Genomic DNA, 16,455 nt, shown 5'->3' with positions numbered 1-16,455 from the left:
TAAATAATATGTTCAAACCTTAAACTAGGCATATAAACTTCTTATGCTTAATTATTACAAATTAAATACAAACAGAACTACAAAATAAATAAAATTCAAATGAATATCAGTCATTTTATTTTATTTATTTATTTTTTTGTGAGGAAGATCGGCCCTGAGCTAACATCTGCCAGTCCTCCTCTTTTTTTGCTGAGGAAGACTGGCCCTGGGCTAACATCCATGCTCATCTTTCTCTACTTTATATGGGACGCCGCCACAGCATGGCTCGACAAGCGGTGCATCGGTGCACACCCAGGATCTGAACCGGCGAACCCCGGGCTGCCGCAGCAGAGCACGCGCACTTAACCGCTTGTGCCACCGGGCCGGCCCCTTATATCAGTCATTTTAAATTGCTGATGATTGAAATAAAAATTCTAACAAGTCTCAGATTCCATGCCCTAGGACCCCTCGGTATCAGTGGGCCCTCCAGGCTCCTGTCCATGATGGACCCCTGTGGGCTTTCACCAGCCAGAGAGAAGGTTTCCTACCCCTGCTCAGGGTGGGCGGGCAGACAGGCTGCCAGACAAGAGAGTGAGGCAGGAAGACTGGCTGGCAGCTTCCTGGGGAGGTGTGGCATCAGCCACACGGTGTCCCAGGATTCTTGGGCCTACAGAGAAAACACAGAAATTTATCAAATTACTTGCGCCTCTGACAGGAGACCTCCAGGTCAGCTCAGCAGGAACAGCTCAGCAGTGTTCAGCCGGGAGCAGACAAGGGCCGTGGGCGTGGGGAGGGGACGACGGGAAGGCAGGCACCACAGGGAGGGCCTGGTGAGGCGAGGCCAGGCAGGGCGCCACCTCTCTGCACCCTCTGAGCTACCCACACTTCTGTACGTTTCTAGTTTGCAGACTTATCAAGACTGTTTTTTTCCAAGCATGTTTGTTCTTTCTCCCCAACCAGATGACCAACTGTGCTGGAGACGAGACCCTGCTTTCTTTGTCTTTTAAGTGTTGCTGTAACGTTTTTGTTTTACATCCAGCTCACTTCCAAAGAATGACAAGACAGACACAAATGGGGCCCAGGGGGCACTTGGTGACTGTGTTGGGGTCCCCAAGACCACCCCAGGTTTGCCAGGGGCCTCCCAGAACTCAGCAGAGGCCACACTCACAGCTGGGATTCACGACAGACATGGTACAAACCCAAAGCACAGTGAGGGGAAAGGCACACAGGGAGAAGGGGGGCCAGGTGTGAGCTTCCAGAGCCCTCTCCCCGAGGAGTCACACAGGACACACTTAATCTTCACCACCAGTTGTGGCGACACGTGTGAGTTGCCCCTTAGAGACCCAGCGCCCAGGGTTTTTACTGGGTGCTGGTCACGGGGTGCCCATTGCCTGGTGAAGATTCCAGACTCCCAGGGGAAATGGGTGCTCAGCATGAACCACACTTTACACAAACATTTAGGCCCTGTGAGGCCCTCTTATCCATGAGGGGGCTGGGAACTCTCCCGGGAATGCCAGCTGAGGGCCACCTTGCAGGCGGGCCTCTCCGAGGAGGTCAGGCGGACTGCTTGTTGACCTTTTCCTCCAATTGCCCTTTTCTGGTCTCTCCTGTCTGAACACCAGCCTTCTGACCACACTCTGCCCTTCCCAGCCTCTTACTGTACTAGACAGACAAACCAGGGAGCAGCTTCCCACCTGAGTACACAGGTCTCAGGCCACAAGTCTGACCCTCATGGAGGTTGCCTGGGCCACCAGCAGCAGGACGACCCACATCCCTGGTCCCACCTGCTCAGGAGGAACTGGAGTCTGGCAGCAGAGCTGGACACATAGGCCCTTTGAGACCATCCTGTTCCTCTCTCTCTGGCCTCCCCTCCCTGTAGGGCCCTGCTGCCAGGAAGGAGATACACCATGTGGGTGACCGCCCTCAGTGGGCTCGGGGCACAGGAGCATCCCACCGAGAGCCTGGCCTCGGCCCCGCTGCATGTGTGGACCCGTAAGTAGAGCAGTGTGGGCTCGGCTCACGGGGGCCTTCTGGAAGCTCCTACCTCCCACCAGCCCTCTCAGTCCTCTCCAAAGTGGCTGTGGCACCAGAAACCCAGCCCTTGGCCAAGTGTACCCTGAACAGCAGTGTGCCCAGAGGTCTCTTTCCCTCCAGAGCCGAGGAGGGCCGTTGCCAGGGGCTGGGTGGGCCTGCCTGCCAGGGACCACCTTCCAGGGCAGCCCTCTGCGTGGGCGTTCACACCCAAAGGGTCCTGGGCTCCTCCTACTTGACAGAGGTCACTGAGCAAAGGGCCAGAGGAGCACGCAGCAAAGATGCCCACACTGTCCACTCTGCTGAGCTCCACAGTGTCGCATGGGGAGGAGACCTGGCTCCCCGACACGGGAGGGGGTAACCACCAGGCTGTTGCGCACAGGGGGGACCAGTGAACGCAGTGGGAGGCAGCTGGATTGGTGAGGAGGGAAGGTTTGGGTAGGGCCTTGTTCGGTGGGGCAGGGGTCAGCACAGGCTGTAGACCTTACTCTGACCCTGAGCGCTGGACCCTGGCCCATCTCCTGCTTATCTAGCCCACTCCCCTTATCTACATCCCAGGGAAGGTGTGTGGCCAGGCTCAGGGGGATCGAAAGTGCCACAGAGGCAGGCACCCTGACGGGCTGAGCAGGTGGGGGCCTCCCCGGGTGCTGGCGGGTGGCATTCTGGGGGTGCCTCTCAGATGCCCGGGTGCTGGCGGGTGGCACTCTGGGGGTGCCTCTCGGAGCAGAGGGACTTGAGCAGCACACCATCCTTTAGGACGATAAAGTCCTCTGTAATAACTACATCTGGCTTCAAATGAGGCTTCGGCAGTCCGTGTCAGATCTGTGTCCTGGGCAGAAGACCCCATGCACCCGCTTCACCTCCCTTCCCTGCTCCGTGCCTCATCCAGGGCCTCTGCCGCCAGCAAACCTGACCGCCACCCGAGTCACAGCCACCTCTGCCCACGTGGTCTGGGATGCCCCCACTCCAGGCACCTTGCTGGAGGCGTATGTCATCAACGTGACCACCAGCCAGAGCACCAAGAGCCGCTATGTCCCCAACGGGAGGCTGACATCCTACACGGTGCGGGACCTGATGCCTGGGCGGCGGTACCAGCTCTCAGTGACGGCCGTACAGAGTGCAGAGGGCGACCAGCTGCACAGCGAGCCCGCCCACCTCTACATCATCACCTGTAAGTCCTGCACAACCCTGCTGACATTTCAAAGTTCACGCAAGGTGCTATGGGAAGATGGCTTGTCTGGGCGGGTGCTGCAGGGAGGGGAGCAAGGCGAGAAGAAAGGGCAGGGAGGTGGGCAGAACAAAGGCCCAGAGAGCAGACAGGCAGGCACCTCTGCAGGAGGGGAGGGGCTCCCTCCTCCTCCCCGACCCGCCGGCCTGCTATCTGCGGCACAAAGCACAGTTGCTCTGAGAATCCAGACCCAGCTCAGCTCCAGGCACACCTGCCAGGTGGACGGGACAGGTTAGGGCCCCTCTGTGAGTTGGTTGGGGAAGAGGGGCTTGCAGGTGAAGGAGGGTGCCCAGCCCAGGGGGCTAAAGGGCACAGTTAGGTGACGAGGACGCACAGAAAAGCCACACTCTCACTCTTAGGGAGAATGCAGGGTGGGGACCTTGGCCGAGGTGGGTCCAGACAGGGTCCAAATGCCTGACCTCGCCCTGCAGATGGAGAACTGGGGCCCAGGGTGCGAGGCTAGGACCAGCCCTGCCTCAACACTCCCAGGCAGTGTCTGCGTCACAGCAGGAACCCTGTGGCTCCTCCTCAGATGAGACCTGGCGGGTGGGGAGTTAGTCTCTAGGGCTTCTCACAAAGCCACAAATTCAACCCACCATTTGACCACAGGGACACACACGTCCCTTCAGTTCTCACCTCCCATCATCGGGGCAGGATGGGGGCAAAGGGAAGCCCCAGACCAGCCTCGTGTGGCCACCTGCTCCTCCCACCTGCCCGCAGCCCCGAGGGACGGTGCTGACAGACGCTGGCACCGGGAGGGACTCCACCCACGGGTGCTCAGAAACAGACCTCCCCCTATGCGCCTGCCAGAGCTGCGCCTGCTCAGCGACCACGGCGCCCCCGAAACACCGACCCAGGCCCCCAGGTACACGCCCCAGCCATCAGCTCCACGGAGTGTGCCAGATGCAGGGGGTCACCTTGAGAGACCCCAGGCACAGCGCTCTGTCGTGGGACCCATGGTGACTCTCTCGGCAGGTTCTCAGAGCTCGTGGACGGCAGAGGACGAGTGAGTGCCAGGTTCGGTGGCTCACCCAGCAAATCAGTCACTGTGAGATCGCGTGAGTACCACGGCCAACCCTAGTGGCCTTACTGCCACCTCACCCAGCCCTTGTATCCAGCATGATGAGGGATGAGGTCCCTAAAACCTGGGCTCAAAGCCCAATCCCAGTGCCCAACGCCATCTCCAGCCGGGGACCCTGACCACATGCAAGGCCCTCGGATCTGGGCCAGCACAAAGAACTCATGCCATTCATAGGCTCATGTTATAGCCATGTGGGTTGAAGGTACAGGTTGCTGGCAGGGTACGCAAGAGAAAACAAATGATAACTCTGTTAGAAGTAGGTCTGAGGGGTGGCCCCGTGGCTTAGCGGTTAAGTGTGCGAGCTCCGCTACTGGCGGCGCGGGTTCGGATCCCGGGCGCGCACCGATGCACCGCTTGTCTGGCCATGCTGAGGCCACGTCCCACATACAGCAACTAGAAGGATGTGCAACTACGACATACAACTATCTACTAGGGCTTTGGGGAGAAAAAGGGGGAAAAAAAGGAGGAGGATTGGCAATAGATGTTAGCTCAGGGCCGGTCTTCCTCAGCCAAAAAAAAAAAAAAAGAGGAAAATTGGCATGGATGTTAGCTCAAGGCTGATCTTCCTCACAAAAAGAAAAATAAAAAGGAAGTAGGTCTGAAACACGGGAGCTTCGCCAAGTCAGGACTCCGAGAGTTGTGTAGTAAGTAGACAGGAGGGTGTGACTCAACCTAATTTGCTGCTACTCAAAGCGTGATCCTTGGACCAGCAGTACCAGCCTCACCTGGGGGTTTCTAAAAGTGCAGGATCCCACCAAGAGCTGTGCAATCGGAATCTGTCTTTTAACAAGGAGCCAGGCAATTGGCACGCACATCATGGTCCAAGGAACACATGTCCCCATCAGTAAGAGGTCATGTCCCATGTTAAGGGCAGAGCCTTTGGGTTTGGATTCTGCTTTGCCCAGGAGCAGGAGCCTACCAGGCCACTCCTCCCAGCCCCAGCACCACAGGGCATGAGCGATGGGGTGAGACATCCTGGCCCCTTTCCACCTGGTGAAGCAGGTTGGGGCATGCTAGGAATCTGCCTGCAGCAGGCCTCCCCAGAGATTCTGACACAGCGGGCCAGGAGCCACCTGCCTGCCGTCTACCCCTGCACCAGAGGACCTCAGGACTCTGGGCGGGGCTCCCCCGGCCTCACCCTCACCTGTAAGCCAGGTCCCATCCTCACGGAATTCTCCAGCACAGAGCCTAATCACCAGTTTAATGAGAATTTTCAACCAACAAAAGCCTTCCTAGGCAAGGGAAGAAAAGAGTGTGCACCAAGGAGAGTGATGGGGAGCAGGCAGGGGCGCCACAGCCTTTGGTGACCAGCAGAGGGGCAGCAGAAGAGGTCACTGCACACAGTGATTAGGAGGAGGGAGGGCACAGGCAGGTGTCTGGGGAGTGGGACAGGCTGGGCTGCCTCCAGCCACCTCTTGCGGCCACGGGAGCAGATGACCAAGGGCATGGGCAGGGACCCTGCAGAGAAGCTCACTTCAGTTGGGGGTGGCCAAGTGCATGGTCTGCTGAAGGCAGGTAAGAGGGGAAGGAGGAGGCGTCATAGCCTCCAAGAAGCAGGAGGTGGAGGGAGAGGAGAGCGGAATTTGAAGGATGCTTAGAAGGATGAGGCCAGTGGGTCAGGAAGGAGATTTGGCCCTGCCTCGGGCCACTGGTGGCCTTCACCAAGCAGCTTTGGTGGGGGCCAGCAGTGGAAGCCAGGTACCTGCTGAGGGTGAGCAGGAAGGTGAGGGCTGGGCCCTGCCTGGAGAAAAGCTGGTCCTATCATAGGCAGTGTGGGGGCCCACGGGGCTCCATGCCCAAGGCAGCAGGTCAGCGGGCACCTCGATCTTGCCATGCCACGGCCCCTCTGGGGATGTCCCTAGACACCAAAAGAGAGAAGCAGCTCAAGATGGCAGCCCAAGGACAGTCCTGGGGGCAAGGCAGCAGGCTGCTTGGTCAGTGCGCTGTGACGTCCTGGTTTCTCCTAGAACCCACGGCTCTGGTGCAACCCGAGAACACGGAGGAGGCCCCCGAGCAGGTCAGCCTGGCCCTCCAGCTCCCTGAACGCAGCGGCAACAAGGACATGGAAAGTAAGTCAGCAGGAGTGGACTTCAGGGCTGACCACCCTCGGGGACCCTAGAAGCCATAGGCGAGGAGGGGGCCACCCACAGCGTGGAAGCACGAGGCACAGAGCCCGCCCAAGGGGCAGCCGAGCACACCACCCTGGAAAGGGTGGGGTGAACCACACCACGCAGGCAGAGGCACCCCTTCCTTTTACAGATAGGGAAGTGGCCTGGGGGGCAGCACCTACCCAAACTACTACCCAGGTATGCCCTAGAGAAACGGCCTCACCGCTGCCTCCTGCAGATACCCCTCCCACCCTTCCCATGAAAAGCCCACTCCTGCCTCTCCACAAAGGAGCATGTTGAGCAGGATGGCAGGAAGCAATGGAGGGGCAGCTGCTGAGCATGCTCCAGCTGGAGCATCACCTGGCAGGCCGCTACCCAGGCTTGGCAAGGGGCCTGGACTGTCCCTGGCACAGTGCTCTGTCCGGTGAGACTCCTGGCTAGCGCATCCCCGCAGGGCATGCTCACAGGGCATTCCTCTTGTGGGCAGTACCAACAGGCCCATGCTCCCTACACAAACTCAGACCTTCACTCTACCTTCCTCCTGTTCTAACCCTCCGGGACATGCCCCTTAGGGTCAGTTCTTCTAGGACCCAGTGGCCTTTCTCCCAAGTCACACCACAGGCTCAGACTGGGCTCACCCATCAACCAGACCCCAAAGAGAGCAGAGACATTGGTAAGGGGTGAGCCAAGCACCCAGGGCACAACCTCTGAGGGCGCGTCTCACCCACAGGCCGGTCCCCAGGTTACCCAAGGACACCTGTATACATCAAGGGCACCTGCGCCAGGGGTGCGTTGTGGCTTCAGTAACCCCACAGTTCAGCATTCTCCCCTCACCAGAGGAGGCCTCAGTGTTGCAACCCCAAGTTGCCATCAGCCTCAGTGAGCACCAAGAGGGTTGGTTTATGAGTCAGATGCAGTCAATGAACAATTCCATTAAGGCATGGTGCAGAGGGAAGACACTCATGTTCTTGTAAGTGAAATAAACATTTCATCAGATGTTTAGTGATATGTCAGCCCTTTTAAATATTAGATGTCTCATTTCATAAAACTCAGAAATTAGAGGGATGTGAATGACCTCTCCCGGACCCTTCTGAAGGAGAGATTCCAGGTGGCACCAGGGTGGCGCCAGATGGCACTGCAATCTGCGGTGTTTGCTAATGTGAGGTACATAAGCCCTAGGGCAATGCAAGATGATTTTAGGTGGTAACACACAAAAAAATCTTTAATGGCCCCCAGATGCACAAAATTAATGATGGCCTTTGGTTCCTGTCACACTCTCCATGATGTCCCCCTTTTATTTAGTTAGTTAGTTTAGTTAGTTACCTTTTGCTAAAATAATGGCCTTTAGATCTGGAACCAGACCCCTGAACTAGAACACAAACAGTAACTCATATTTTGCTGTTGTACTCCTGGTTAACCACAACCCTGACTCCGTGTGTAGAGCCCTGTGCTCTGTTAGAGGGTGGGCGCTCGGGGAGAGATCTCACCACATATCCGTGTGTGCCTGGACAGCTGTAGGTTTTCCTTACAAGGAGTCTTGCTGTGTGCAGTCTCCAAGACTTGTGTTTTTGCCCAGCATTACAGACTCATAGATCAATGGAATAGAATTGAGAGTCCAGAAATATACCCATATGTCTGCAGTCAACTGATTTCAACAAGGGGGTTAAGACCATTCAATGGGGAAAGAATAGTCTTCCACAAATGGTGCTGGGACAACTGGATATCCATATGCAAAAAGAATGAAGCAGAATCCTTACCTCACACCATACACAAAATTAACTCAAAATGGATCAAAGACCTAAATGGAAGAGCTAAAACTATAAAACTCTTAGAAGAAAACACAGGGGTAAATCTTAATGACCTTGGATTTGGCAAAGTACTTTTAGATAGGACACCACAAGTAGAAGCAACCAAAGGAAAAAAAATAAACTGGACTTCATCAAAATTGAAAACTTTTTGTGCTTCAAAGGACACCATCAAGGAAGTGAAAGGACAACCCACAGAATGGGAGAAAATATTTGCAAATCATCTATCTGAAAAGGGATTTGTGTCTAAAATATATAAAGAACTCTTACAACTGAATAAGAAGATAAATAACTCAATTAAGAAATGGGCAAACTGGGGCTGGCCCCATGGCCTGGTGGTTAAGTTCAGTGTGCTCCACTTCGGTGGCATGGGTTCGCAGGTTCGGATCCCAGGCGTGGACCCACACCACTTGTCACCCATGCTGTGGTGGCAATTCACATACAAAATAGAGGAAGATTGGCACAGATGTTAGCTCAGGGCAAATCTTCCTCAGCAAAAAAAAAAAAAAAAAAAGTCAGATGACAATAAGCACTAGTGAGGATGTGGAAAAACTGGAACCCTCAAATACTGCTGGCGGGAATGTACAGTGGTGCAACCACTTTGGGGAAAAAACAGTCTGGGGGTTCCTCAAAGAATTAAACATAGAGTTACCACATGACTCAGCAATTCCACTCCTAGGCATATACCCAAAATAAATGAAAACATATGTCCACACAAGGACCTGTACTTGAATGTTCACAGCAACACTATTCACAATTGTCAAAGGGTAGAAGCAACCCACATGTCCATCAACTGAAGAATGGATAAACAAAATGGGGTGTATCCACACAATGGAATATTATTCGACCAAAAAAGGAATAAAGTACTGATGCACACTACCACATAGATGAACCTTGAAAACATGCTGAGTAAAAGAAGCCAGTCACAAAAGGCCATATATAATCTGATTCGATTCATAAAAAAGTCCAGAATAGGGAAATCTACAGTGACAGAAAGGAGATAAGTGGTTGCTTAGGACTGCAGATAGGGGTGGAAGTATAGGGGGCTGACAGCTAAGGGTATAGAGTTTTTTTTTGAGATGATAAAAAATGTTCTAAAATTGACTATGGGGATGGATGCACATATCTGTGAATATGCTAAAAATCAATGAATTATACACTTTAAATGTGTGAATTGTACGATATATGTTATATCTAAATAAAGCTGTTTTAAAAATGTAATGTACAGAACAGTGTTTTCGGTATCTCTTTTGTGTAGGAAAATGGGAAAGGGAAATATGAGTATAAATATTTTCTTATACTTAAAAAGAAAACTAATAAAAATGGTTAACTATACAAGGAAGGAAAGAAAAAGAAGAAGAAAGTAAGGGAATGGAGATAGATGCTAGACTTCTCTGAATGCGTCTTTATAGTTTTGACTTTAGAACCAAGAAAATGGTTTTTTTCTGTTGTTTTTTTTTTTAGGAAGATTCACCCTGCACTAACATCTGCTGCCAATCTTCCTCCTTTTTTTTTTTTTTTTCTTTTTTCTCCCCAAAGCCCCAGTACACAGTTGTATATCATAGTTGTAGAGTTGTGGCTCTTCTATATGGGACACCGCTTCAGCATGTCTTGATGAGCGGTGAGTAGGTCCACGTCCAGGATCCGAACCGCCAAACCCTGGGCCGCCAAAGCGGAACGCATGAACTTAACCACTACGCCACCAGGCCAGCCCCCCAAGAAAATGTTTTCTAAGTGACACCAAAAAAAAAAATGACTGAAAATTGAAAACAAACTGAAATCAACATCATATTCATGGTATAACCACACAGGAAAAAAGTATCATTTCAAGTGATTTTAAAAACACTGTTGTGGGCCGGCCCTGTGGCTTGGTGGTTAAGTGCGCGCGCTGCGATGCTGGCGGCCCGGGTTCGGATCCCGGGTGCGCATCGAGGCACCACTTCTCTGTCCATCCTGAGGCTGAGTCCCACATACAGCAACTAGAAGGGTGTGCAGCTGTGACATACAACTATCTACTGGGGCTTTGGGGGCAAAAAATAAAAAAAAAAAAAAAAAAAAAAAATCTTAAAAACACTGTTGTGACTATTCACTTCTAGTGGGATATATTCTAAGGACAAAAAGAATTGCAAGAAATTTAACGCTGTACTCAGTGATCTTGATGTTAGCAGTAATACCGGTACTGTTATTTTAAAATTGTTACATGTACATCTGGGATAAAGAAAATAATTATGTCAGTGCCACCAAGATTTTTAGCATAAAGAGATATAATATAAATCAAAGAAGTGAAATGCCTGGGTTATTTAACTCTGATCATTTGAACGAGAACTAGTGATATGAATTTATTATTTTTTTATTTTTATTTTTAAATCAATTTTCCTAGTTCTGTCTCCTGAAGCACTGACACCCCAGTAACAGTGAGCCCCTCAAGCCCAGAGGGGCTCCAGATGCCATTCTCCACCAAAAGGAACCAGAGTCTTTGGAGAAGTGGCTGATTCTAAGACTGAAGCAGAATATGGACTAAATAAGCCTAGGACATACTTTTACAAAGCAAGCAAGCTTTCAAGAACTGGGATGTGTCTAAAGGGCATAGGAGCCAACCTGAACGGCTCCTGCTGGCCAAAGATGGGATAAATTGAGCATCAAGAAAACTAATGAGGGCCGGCCCTGTGGCTTGGTGGTTAAGTGCGTGCGCTGCGATGCTGGCGGCCCGGGTTCGGATCCCGGGTGCGCATTGAGGCACCACTTCTCCGTTCATCCTGAGGCCGAGTCCCACATGCAGCAACTAGAAGGATGTGCAGCTACGACACACGGCTATCCACTGGGGCTTTGGGGGGAAAAAAATAAAATAAATAAAAAAAAAAAAAAAAAGAAAACTAATGACAGCAACAGAGTGAAACCCATGAATTCGTAATGATGTTCAAAAAGAACGAACAACATATTGGTCAACTTGAGAGCTTGCTGGGGTACCGACTCCCTCTGCAAGTGTACACATAAAGGAAAAGAATGGAGCACTTATCCGGCCTTGCCTGCATGGACTGTATTTCAGGGTGACCAAGTGATGGGTGAGGGAAAGCAGGTCTTCACAAAAGACTTTCCAGCTAGTGAAGGCAGAGGAGCAACAGATCGAGTCAGCTATCACCATCCTAGTGAGATGAAGGATCTGGGACCCAGATCAGGGATCTCTGTGGCTGCTCAAGCCATCAGGTGCACAGCCTAAGAGAACTTTATTCTGGATTAATCAGGCTGCCAGCGCTGACCCAGTGATCAGTCCTCACATCACTAAAACCGGACTTGGAGATATCTCACACCTCCTGGAGTGCCCAAGGGTGCATGGCCACCACCTGAGAAGCAGTCCTGCAATGACCATTTGACCCTGAATCCTATTAAGCCCCTCTCGAAATACCAATTTCCAGGAACCATGGGGATGGGGGATGGGGAATGAGTTAATGCCACAAGAAAGCATTAAGTCAAATCCAAAAGGAGAATTCTACAGGACAAATGACGTGTTTCTTCAATAAACGCAGAGGGAAGAAGATGAAAAGTTATAGATTAAGAGACACGTGAGCCGCATCAAACTGAGGCAATGTGCGTTCTTATGAATCCTGACTAGATGAGACCAGCCGTGAAGGACGTTTTAAGATGACCAGGGAAATCTGAACATGGACTGTGATCTCTTATGATATTAAGGAACTACTGCTAATTTTGTAATGATTGCATTGTGCTTGTATAAAAACTTTTAAAGTCTTTACGTATTAGATACCTGCTGACGTATTTACAGGTGACGTGGCTTCTGTGAACTGCTTTGAAATTCCACAAGAGAAAGAAAGGGAGATGGAAAGATGGAAATAGATTAAACAAGATTGGCAAAATGTTAATAATCGTTGAAGCTGAGTGACGATATATGGCATTCTTCATACTCTACATTTTGTAGGTCTTTAATTTTTCACAATAAAAAGTTTTCCAAAGCCCACAGCTCACCTTTTGCACATCAGGAAAGACAAAAAGGAAGGGCCCAGAGTACAGTGAGGGGAAAGGAGAGAGTGAAGTAGATACAGGGAGGAGGTGAACCAGCCAACAGACAGAACCCAAGAGGGCCTGGGAGGGGGAAACGGGGGAGAGGCGGGGCCCACCCGGTCAGCCCCCCTGGAAAGGTGGTTGGCGCCTGTGGGGAAGATGCCAAGGTGGGGGCGTTGGCCAGGGTGGGGGGTGTTGGATTTGATGCAGAGGGGAGACTGGCCTTCTGGTATTAGAAGCAGTGAGGTATGCACAATTCTTCGAAGATCTTTTGTGTTTCTCAATGTTTTTTAAGTTAAAAATAAAAACGACAGATATCTTAACAAAGCTTAAAAAAAAAAGAGGACAGAGTGGACCCTAAGGGGAAAAGGTAGGCCTGCTCCTCCCTGGTGGCACCCCTGAGCGCCCGCTTCTAGCTGCCAGGAGTGTGGTGAGGCCACTGCGGGGATGGGCAGACAGTGGCCCATGGGGGCATAGACGCCAGCACCAAGTCCTGCACAGACAGCTGTCTGCACTCAGGGTGGGAGGCTGCCGGGGGCTGGGACTTGGGGAGACGCAGGTGGCTTGGGGACAGGTCCTGGAGGATGAGGAGGGAGCTCCAAGTGAGGCGCTCAAGGGGAGGCCTCGGCGTTCCAAGTAGAAGAAATCCTGTGCAGGGGCAAAGTCAGCGGAAATGCGGGGGGGTGAGGGGGCAGAGGCCAGGGCAGAGCTGGGAGTCTCTCCTGAAGGTGACCAGAGCCGACCATAATCTAAGCTTCGAGTGAGGCTCCTCTGCCACGTGGCAGCTCAGCCCAGAGGGTCCCAGGGGAATCACTTGCTCCTCCCTCCCTCCCTCCCTCCAGGTCATGGGGTCAGGGCCCAGCTGAATCCCGTCTTTTCACCTCTGCTCTCTCTGGCCACCTGAACGGGGCCACCACTAGGGCCCAGCGGTGTTCGGGACAGTAAGAGACAGCAACATGGTAATGCAGGCCTTCCTCTGGGGTCCCAGTGACTAACGGCTCGTGGCCTGTTTGCAGACGCCCCCATGAACTGTTCAGAAAATTCCTGTCAGAACGGAGGCACCTGCGTGCCAGGCATGGACACCCACAGCTGTGACTGTGGCCCAGGCTTCAAAGGCAGACGCTGCGAGCTTGGTAAGTCAGGGGCCGCGCCTGTTGCTTGCAGGGGACCCCCGGGCCTGGCCTTGAGACACCTGCTACAGGAGGCTGTGATGGGACTACTAGGCCAGGGTGGGTTTGCCACGAGGACCTCAAACCGAGAGGTGCCAGGACAGGGGCCTGGCCTCAGTGCCCCAGACTTCCGAGTGCCCAGGTAGGGAGGCTGGCGGGCAATAAGCCACTGGGCCTCACACTGTCCCTGAAGTGCCAGGGTGAAAGGTGCTGCCCAGATAATTGGGGGTCTAGAGACAGTCAGAAAGCAAGGGACACAGAGCAACAGCTACCCCACAGTGAAGTGAGTGCAGGGGACTATTTTTGGCTCAGGGCCCAGAGATTATGGTGAGCCCTAAGGGAAACCAGCCTGCAGGCTTCAAGGATCCTGTATCAGAGCAGCCCCCACAGTCGCTGAGTACCCCTGGGGATGGGGCCCCCAGCCCAGGAAGCAGCAGGGGTGGACCCCCAGGCCCAGCCCGGCTGCCAGGGCCTCCTCCAGGGCGCAGGAAGAGAGCTCCCATCACGCACTGAGCTCCTCGTAAGCCACGACCCTTTTCCTTTGTGCCGGCAGCCTGTAAAAAGGTGCCCCAGCCCTGCACGCGGCTGTTCTCGGAGACAAAGTCCTTTCCGGTCTGGGAAGGAGGCATCTGTCACCACGTGTAAGTTTCTCTGCTCTGCCTTCACCACGTTTGTAGAGCGTTCCTGACCTCCCGAAGTGCTTTCACGAAGTCCAGCTTACCCCATCCTCAAAGCCCCTGAGAAGGTCTACCAGTCCTGGTCACAGAAGGGGCTTGACTACCTGTTCCCTCCACATGGTAGAAAGGCTGAATAAACTTGCCTGTCTGTGCAGCTGGGAGCAGTGGCACGGGAGGTCTAGGAGCCTGACCCCCTGGCTCCCAACCCCTCGGGCCTTCCTTTTCTGCACCCTCAAGCAATATCGGCCCCCCTCCCCTGGGTGGCAGGGCCACGTGTACACGGGTCCCAGGAAGTGCTGCTCGCCTCTGCCTCCGAGCCCACTGGAAAGATAAACAACAGCAGAGCAGAACTTGAGTCTCGCTTCTGCCATTAAGTCATGATATGGCCCTGAGCAAAGCACTCACGCCTCAGTTTCCCCATCTGTAAAATGGGCTGCAGAGGGAGAGGTGGCCTAGCTCACCTCTTAGGACCTCTCTTGCTAACACTCGGTGACTCTGTGGGTCATACTTATAATCTGTTTAGTCCACAAGTACGTACAAGCCCCTACTGTGTGCCAGGTGTGATTCTAGACATGGCACACATCAGTGAGCAGAACAGGCTGAAGTCCTGCCCTCAGGATCATTACACTCTAGACGAGGGAGACAGCACACAAGGAGCACGAGTGTTATGTGGTATTTTAGAAAGTGGTCAGTGCAAAGAAGAAAAGGAAGAGGTGAACCCGTGGGGCCAGGAGAGCCAGGGTTGGGGGACAGGGAGGAGACAGCTGCAGCTTTAAAGAAGGTGTCAGCAGAAGCCTCATGGGAAAGGTGACATCAAACAGACATGGAGGAGGGGAGGGACCTGAGGGAACGACAGCTCTCTGGGAGAGTCAGAATATCAGCTGCCAAGGCCCTAAATCAGGAGCGTGCCCGTGCGGCTGAGGAGCAACAGGGAGGCCAGCAGGGCCAGAGCCGAGTGAGCAGGGGAGCCCGGTGGGGCCTTGGAAGGACTCCAGCATTTGTCCTCCGTGAACCGGGGAGCTACTGGAGGGTGCTGAGCAGAGGGTGACATGTTTGATGACATATTTAGAGGTCTCTCTGGATGGGAGGCAGGAAGACAAGGTGGAGGCTGGATTTGAGCTTGGACGTGAAGCCAGGCTTAACGCGGCAGGAATACATAGGAGACACCAGCGGCACTGGGATTTGGGAATGTGCGTTTACAGGTGTCTGAATTTAGATTCCGTGGTATGCCAGCCTGAACCCACAGTATCCACCATCTTCCAGCTGTGCTACTTACACCAGAGCTTGCCCAGGAGAGCCATATGCTTGCCCAAAGCTTCCCTCCTTTCACGTTCCACCTCTCTGCCTCTTCAAGTGCCCTCCTTGTACTTCGCATATAGTTGGGTCTTGCTTTACATCCAGCCTGGCATCTCTGGTTTTACTGGAGTGTTTAGACATTTACAAGTTAATGTGATGAGTGATGTGACTGTGCTGAAATCTACCATACTGCTATTTGTTTTCTATTTGTCCCATCTGATCTTTGTTAGTTTTTTTTCTCTTTTCCTGCCTACTACCAGCTCAATTTTCAAAGGGATCCCTCTGCAGATCTTTAGAGCTCTTCCTCTGCACAGCCTCCTGCTCTCTAGCACTCTGCCCCACAAATTCCAGCCGCCTCTGCCTCCTCTGCTCAGTGTAACCACTACTTGGACCTCCTCCCCATGCCCCCTGCAATGCAGTCCAGAAAGTGCCTCCCACTGAATTCCAGGGTGACCCAGGGGCTCATCTCATGTTTCCCTTCTCTCAGGGATCAAGTCTTGCATTGTCTGTTTTCTGAGAGTGACATCTGAAAAGAGTGACTTCCCATATTTGTCCAGTTCTCTGGTGTTCACACTGGGAGGTTAATTCCAGAGCCCATTACTCCCTGAGGGCCGGAAGTAGAAGTCTTCTCAAAGGCTTTAAATCCTAAGGCTCTCCTAGACTGAGCACACAAGTTGGGCTTCGCCTGTCAAACTCCCTGCATCTCTCTTTTCAGCAGCTCTGACATTTGAGAGCCTTAACAAGAACCAAAACAGTTTCCCATCCGTTATCACCTACAAACTTGGGACAGAGGTAGTATGAGTAGCTCCCATTGCACACGAAGCTGAGGCTTAAGTTCCAGAGATGTGCTCAAAGTAGACTAGTTAATAAATGGGAAGCAGGGCCAGAAGTTAGGGCTCCTGTGTCCAGAGCCCACATCTAATGCGTGCATCTCCAAGCCTCCTCAGACTTCTCCAGGAACTGCCTGTAAGACAGAAAAGTGTCCAAATGGACACTTAAAAAGAGTGTCTTATTTTGGTAAGGTTTATTAAGAAAATAATGGCCTTTTCCTCAAACACCTGCACAGT

At 52.7% G+C, this 16,455-nt stretch overlaps 1 protein-coding gene across 1 annotated transcript in view; it reads left to right on the top strand.

Moving 5' to 3' along the window:
* The window catches only part of SNED1 (sushi, nidogen and EGF like domains 1), a 76,208-nt gene that overhangs the window by 58,290 nt on the left and 1,463 nt on the right, over window positions 1-16,455 (top strand). The window contains exons 23-29 of the mRNA XM_004427748.3: window positions 1,859-1,971; window positions 2,900-3,181; window positions 3,959-4,103; window positions 4,214-4,296; window positions 6,287-6,388; window positions 13,263-13,379; window positions 13,969-14,056. Coding sequence (XP_004427805.1) covers window positions 1,859-1,971; window positions 2,900-3,181; window positions 3,959-4,103; window positions 4,214-4,296; window positions 6,287-6,388; window positions 13,263-13,379; window positions 13,969-14,056 — 930 coding nt within the window. The remainder of the gene's footprint in view (window positions 1-1,858; window positions 1,972-2,899; window positions 3,182-3,958; window positions 4,104-4,213; window positions 4,297-6,286; window positions 6,389-13,262; window positions 13,380-13,968; window positions 14,057-16,455) is intronic.

Source organism: Ceratotherium simum, chromosome 37 (genome assembly GCF_057802395.1).
Source record: "Ceratotherium simum simum isolate JZ-2026a chromosome 37, ASM5780239v1, whole genome shotgun sequence".
NCBI lineage: Eukaryota > Metazoa > Chordata > Mammalia > Perissodactyla > Rhinocerotidae > Ceratotherium > Ceratotherium simum.
This window is presented reverse-complemented; position numbering and strand designations above follow the sequence as displayed.